Source organism: Glossina fuscipes, unplaced genomic scaffold (assembly GCF_014805625.2).
Source record: "Glossina fuscipes isolate IAEA_lab_2018 unplaced genomic scaffold, Yale_Gfus_2 2, whole genome shotgun sequence".
Taxonomy (NCBI): Eukaryota; Metazoa; Arthropoda; class Insecta; order Diptera; family Glossinidae; genus Glossina; species Glossina fuscipes.
Genome location: NW_023998416.1, coordinates 31,619,690 through 31,626,574, shown reverse-complemented (window position 1 = coordinate 31,626,574; position 6,885 = coordinate 31,619,690). Strand labels below are relative to the sequence as shown.

General features: G+C 34.6%; 1 protein-coding gene across 1 annotated transcript; it reads left to right on the top strand.

Moving 5' to 3' along the window:
• The first annotated feature begins 3,136 nt into the window (after positions 1–3,136).
• LOC119633588 (trypsin-1) lies at positions 3,137–6,082 on the top strand. The gene is made up of 5 exons (XM_038027204.1): positions 3,137–3,359; positions 3,565–3,806; positions 5,366–5,515; positions 5,646–5,877; positions 5,961–6,082. Exons 1-5 carry the CDS (start codon positions 3,137–3,139, stop codon positions 6,080–6,082), a joined length of 969 nt encoding a protein of 322 aa, XP_037883132.1.
• The last annotated feature ends 803 nt before the right edge of the window (positions 6,083–6,885 follow it).

The following is a 6,885-nucleotide window of genomic DNA, read 5'->3' as shown; positions in this document are numbered from 1 at the left end:
CATGGATTGTTTATGTTAATGAAGTTGTTGAGAGATTTAGATTAGCTTTATATTTTGTGATATTTTTAGAAAATCTTCCAAGTGTGCGTTGTAAGCCGATAAAGGCCTATATATAGCTCATATCGCCCATATATGTGCAGAAGATAAAGAACCGAATAGTGCAGGTAACACAGATTAATGCAATTAATAGCTCGAGCGCGATTCTCTCCTTTGGGAATTTAAGAAAGCTCTAACCTACTTTCCCGTCTCAAACTTTTACTTACTTTCTTATGAAATTCATAAAAAATAAATAAATAACAAAATGGCTCTGCGCTTTAATGAGATTCACGGACGGCATACACTTTACCAATGAATTATGAAGCACACAACCTGTAAGAAAATTGTGTTTGCTTTATGGTATACACACGTACTGTGAACACCGTATAGTTTGGCTTATCAATATCCACGTCGAAGCAAAGTTCTAGATTTTATGTAAGATAGATACTAAGATTAGCAAAGATATAAAAAGCCTTGTCTTTACATTTTCCATTCTCCTCTGAAGTTCTTTTACAGAAGATTGCCTAAGGGGATATGACTTTGACCGGCAAATAGAAAACACATTCCATTCCAACAAAAGATCCGTATGAATAGCCGAGTAGGTGAAAATCTTGATTACCAAGTCAGTGTCCATAGATTCAAATCTCAGTCGGTAAAGACATAACCCTCGCTGTGGTACGGCCACAACCACCTCCCTATTTATTACTCTTCCCTCATTTCTTTCTGTCCGTCACCGAGTTAAACGAGCAGGAAACGTTCCCTGAGTGACTGGTATTTAAATGTTTATTTTTCACTTCATTTTAGTTGAACACCACGCATTAAACTTACTCTCAAATTTTATTCGCATATGGAAGGTAGAGAGAAACGAAGAGAAAGAAAGATGAAAAACAGAGGAACAGAGAGAAAGGGGAAAAGAGATAGACAGAGAGAGAGAAAGCGGTCATAAAGAAGTGAAGAAGGGATAATCGTTCACCAACTTAGCAATCATTGTAGAAGAGAGAGCCATGTTTTACCCGAACTGAGATATAAACCTGCAAACAATGACTTGATAGTGACGATTCTTATCTATTTGCCTGCTTACGTGGTTTTGAATTTGCAAAAGCATTTTAAGCAGATGTGAAAAAAAGCACTTTTTTTTATCGTAAGCCACTGAGCAGATGTATCAGAAGTGCGAGTTGCACGACATGCCAAATTTTAGCTTTATATCTACTACTTTAAACATTAATGTTGTTTAGAAACTATTCTCATTTACCTTTTTCCAATTTTTTAGCTAATACAATTATATTTGTCGGCAGCTTACAACTCATGCCTAGATAAACTTTAGATATTTGCCTAATGTGTAAGAGTTAGTTATAGAAAGTTAACAATATTTACATATAGATAGATATAGATATACCGTGTATATCGGCTTCAGAGTAATTACGAAAATTATAATATATTGATGGACAGACAGGTAAATAATAAAATAGTGATCAATTTGTGGCTTTTAACGTTATGAGTGTAATGTGACGAAATTAATATACCTGCTTCCTTCGCTGTTGGACTCAAGAATATTCATTAAATGTATCTGCGTTAATGAAAACAAGTCCAATAATAAGCGTTTAAATATACACCCACTTTGGGTAAAGAAATCGCGCATTAGCATATTTAAAAATATATTGCAGATATTCATTAACATACGTTCATCCTAACAGTGTCACAAAAGCCTGTTAAAGAATGAAAAAAAGAAGACAAAATAAAATGTAAAAGAAACCTGAATATTGCAACACTTGAATTAATCTCTTTTGCGTTGAATTTCACTCACTGTACATATTTCTAAGTTTTAACCTTTAGAAAATATAATCAAGAAGAAGGTACCGTTTGGGATTCTAAAAGTTATGACTAGGAATAATGATAGAGAGATACATATTGAGTTTGGACGACTTCAGTCCATCCCTGTCACACGTGACTTTTATAGCAACGAAACGGAGATATTAAAAGTTGATAGGCTAATACTTGTTCCACGTGTAAATACTCGACGTCAATTGACGCCAAGAGATATAATTCGTCACTTTTCGTCTTACGAAATACTACACAGAAGACAATAAAAGTGGAATTTTTACAATTGGATTTAATCCTGAGAACGAACGGAACACGCGTCGTTGCCTCATTCGACAAACAGACGCCTTGCTTTAGGTGGAAAAATTTGCTTGCTGTATCACGAGCTCCAGGATATAAAATGTACGTTGTAGGAAAGACAGTCTAGAGTCTTTAAATAGTACGTAAATGCTCGATCACTTGTTGCAGGCAAGAAAAGGCCTATATCGCGGCAAAACAATTTGATTGATCAACCTCAGTTATTGCAGACACTTGACGATATATACTCTGGGTGTTGCAGGCCCCGGGTATGACAAGCTGTCCTCTCATCAGTGACTATATTCCTTGTCCTAGAAAGGCGAAGTTTATACTATATCTTCAAGAAAACACAATAGACGAACGATTGAAATTAACTCAAGCTGCTAACGCAAACTTAATGAAAGCTTGTAAGATGAAGTGAGTAAATAAATGACTGAACTAAAAACGCCACATTATCTAAAGAATTTCTTGAAAATTTCACGATATTCCCGATTAAAGCGTTAATACGTTTTCTTGTATTTCATTTAAATCAGTTTCTTCCACTAAAAACTATGTCAGTTCTTTATTGACTTACTCTGTAGTGACTAATTGCTTTACATCGCAGTCATCTAAAAAGCCAGACGTTTAATAAAGAAGGGCTTTTAATTATGTATTTGTTAATACTGTTTTTTCTTTTTTTTTGTAAGAAGGCAACGAAAAGAAACTTTCAGAATTTTAGTTACTTACACAAAAAAATATATGAAATTTAAATAAAATATTCATTAAAAAGATAAGATTCCCATCATCACATTACATGGCTTACATGGAAGCTATAAGAACCACCAGATTTTGGAAATTTGTAAACATTACAAAAAAGTTGCTTGAAGAGTTCAGTTTATTGTATCAAAGAAGGAAAAACAATACAACTAAGTTAAAGGGCAATCAGCAGAACACAAAAAGAAATAGAGGGAACAAAAAAAGTAAAAGAAAGTAAAAGAAACAAATTATGAAATTTATCATTGTTGTGTTCCTCGGCAGCCTGCTGGTGATTTGCACACAATCCTCTTATGTTTACGAACCATCGCCATTTGAGAATTTACAGCCAGATTATAGTGCAAAAAATGCTAAACAACAACAAAACGAACTCTTTGCCAACTATTTTTTTAACTTTTCGCAGCATGAAGAGAAATATAATCGACCGCACAAAACGGAATGCAGTACCAAATGCTGTAAGTGTACGCTAGCAGGAAAGAAAAAAGAAAACATGGAAAAAATAAAAAATAAATAAATAAATAAGAAAGAGTCACCCACAATAGTGCTTAAAGAAAGCATAATTTCTTATCGTTGAAGGAGTTTTAACTAAATTTACACCACATTCTTCATATCGTTTTTTTTTTTTTTTTCTGGTTTCATTTCGTTTCCCTTCTTCCGCAGTCTGTGGTACACCGAATGTTAATCGTATTGTTGGTGGCACACAGGTGCGCCAAAATAAGTATCCCTGGACGGCTCAATTGGTCAAGGGTCGCTATTTTCCGCGTCTATTCTGTGGCGGTTCGCTGATTAATGATCGTTATGTGCTGACTGCTGCACATTGTGTAAAAAATAACCGTGATCAGATAACAATACGCTTACTGCAATTGGATAGATCATCGCGCGATCCTGGTATTACAAGGCAGGTGAGAATTTTATTATATTACGCCACTACCGGTTTAGATAAATAACATTTGCTGCTTGCAAGCAGATTGTATTTATTTTATATATTTTTTCCATTAATTGTCGTTATGCGATCTAATAGCGTAATAGATGATAAGGCATTTGGAGGAAAATAATTTATTTTTTTTTTATTTTTTACAAATCTTGAAAAGATTCTTAGTCTCCCCAATGGGAAGGAGATTCATTGATTGTAGCATTTTTTTTTCCTTAAAAATTCTTTTATTATATAACACAAAACGATTGCTTGCCCAATTTGTGTTTGTAAAATAAAAGACTTAAGACAAAAACTTTGCCGGAGTATCTATTTTGAAGTCTGTGCATTCACTTATCTTCTTGCCTGATTTATTGTGCACGAATTTCTAAGGAGTTTACATAAATCACAACGCGCGAGCGTTTACTGTTTTAACGATTTTTTTTTGCTTGTTGTTAATTATAATTTATACACAAGGACACAGGAGAAATTGGGATAGCCCCACCCTTTATTATAGCGATAAGCTTATCTGTCCCTTTGTCCGTCCGTTCGCCTTGTTATCCTATGTCCAGCCTACAGATCTCAACGTTATATAAATATTTTGATAAAATTTGGTTGGTCACTTCCCATATAACGCCTCCTTCTGAAAAGTCGTTGAAAGTGTAGGGGAGGTTCACGACAATGTGTTTACTTATGTTACTCTTGTGGGGATGTGGGACCAAAATTTGATTTGAAGGCTTACTGAATGCGTTGGATGGTTCGCACCAATGCATCAATATATCCACATATATACTTTCTCAATTATATTCGTAACCTATGCCATTTTTGATAAGGATGTATACAGTTTGCCTGAATGCATGCAACATTCCGAACAACTTAATATGGACTCATTTTTTATTAAATCAACTATTTTCTAAATCGAATTAAGCAAGTCTGGCACTTCGTTCGCATGAGGGTTTTGTCGACATTTTTTCTATTTAACGTAGATATCGCCATTTCTTTTTCGATATCTTAATCGAAATTGCTGTTGCTCAAGAGCGAGGGTTATTGAAATCAGACTCAATCGAAAATGTTCAGAAGCACCCTCTACGGAAGACAGTATTTCCGCCAAGATGTTAAATGAAACATATTTCTAGTTTAGATATTTCTGGGTAAGCATAGTTAAAATGTGCTAGTTTGGTATATTGAATGAATCGCAGTAACTTGAATGGGATGGGGGTACCACTTTTGAACCCCTACCATTTAAATATTTGAGCAACGATAATACTTTATGTGGTAATAGGGTTTTGTGAACTTCCATTGTTTGCTATTTTATAATGAAAGTGGGTACACAAAATAATAATTTGACAACTAAATATACTATAGTAATCCAACCGGCACTATTGGCCGCTTAGATTCATTTTCTGGATTTTCTTCATATAGGGATTTTCGGAAAAAGGTTTCAATAAGGTGCAACGTTTGATGTTTTATGAGGAAGTAATGCTCGTGCTCGTTGAGTATAGTGTTTTAACTTGTTTTTCTTTTTTTAATTTATTTCCGTATTGCGCCAAGGTTTCGAGAACAATAATTCATCCCGGCTTTGATTCTACGCGCATTGTCAACGATCTGGCTTTGCTAAGGCTTGATAGTCCGGTACCGATGGCAGAGAAGGTCAGACCTGTTTGTTTGCCTATTGCCAATCAAAATTTTGAAGGGAAAACCGTGAGTTATCAATAACAAAAACACAAAAATTCGCTTTCTCCTTCTTTCTCTCTTCGTCTTCCTCCCTTTCTGTCACTTTCTGTCCGTCTGTCTCCCTTTCTCCATTATTAATCTATATTGTGTGCTTTAGGGCATTGTGGCCGGTTGGGGTCTAATAAAGCAAGGCGGTGTAACGTCGAATTACTTGCGAGAAGTAACTCTTCCCATAATAACGAATCAGGAGTGTCGCAATACACGCTATAAGAATAAAATACAAGATGTTATGATTTGTGCCGGCCACGTAAAGCAGGGAGGCAAAGATGCCTGCCAAGGTGATAGTGGCGGTCCATTAATTGTTAATGAAGGCCGCTTTAAACTGGCGGGTAAGTAAGAATTTAATTTTAAATTAATTATTTTATTTTTAATTTGTTCTTTGATTTCCATTCTATTTTTTCTTATTATTTAGGTGTAGTTTCGTTCGGTTTCGGTTGTGCTCAACCCGATGCTCCCGGTGTTTATACCCGTATTAGTAAATTTGTAGATTGGATACATACTAGCACGCGGGATAGTTGTTATTGCAGTGGTTAAATTTAATAGAGTAGAAGAGAATGGAAAAAAGCAAAAACAAAAACAAAAAAAACAAATAAATTATATTTAAATATTTAACAATTCAAGCCAATAATATAGAAATATTTTGATGTTATTATTCATTTAACGTCTGTCAATCATGGATTTGAATCCGCATAATTTACTCGGACACATTTTGATTTATTTACTCTCCGTTCATATATGAGTGCAGTGCCATAAATTTATTAACAATACCTAAACCTTAACAACTAGATTAAGTTCAGGCAACCGTGTCCATCTAAAACGGCGACCAAATCATCTCCGACAAAAGCTAAACATCTGCATATAATTGAGATCGTAGAACACAAAAGCAAAAAAAAAAAAAAAGAAAAAACAAGAAAAACAAAACAAAAAATGCCACAAAATGATCGTATGGACGATCAAAGCAACGAATAACAAATGAAGTCAAATCATAAAAAAGTGCACCTTTTGGCGTCTGAAAATCATTCTAAATAACGAACTTGAACGAGCAGCACTATTTAAGATTAACATTTCAATATTTATGAGCTGAGCATTTATGAGTGAGTAAGTGACTGAATGAGTAAGCGAGTAAGCGAGGGATGCATGTGCTTGAGCCTGCAACTTGGCCATCGTTACAATAGAGATGATTTACCATGTGAATGGTTAATGGTTGTTTAAAGTTGTTAAATTGAATTAAGATGAAATATATTCACACACATCCGCTTACACAATTCATCGCAAACACACACACACACACACACACACACACACGTATATATATATATATATATATATATATACGC

Coding starts and splice junctions, on each gene's coding strand:
- LOC119633588 (XM_038027204.1), top strand. CDS start 3,137: ATGAAATTTATCATTGTTGTGTTCCTCGGCAGCCTGCTGGTGATTTGC. Junction 3,807..5,365: donor ATCCTGGTATTACAAGGCAG/GTGAGAATTTTA, acceptor TATTGCGCCAAG/GTTTCGAGAACAATAATTCA. Junction 5,878..5,960: donor AGGCCGCTTTAAACTGGCGG/GTAAGTAAGAAT, acceptor CTTATTATTTAG/GTGTAGTTTCGTTCGGTTTC.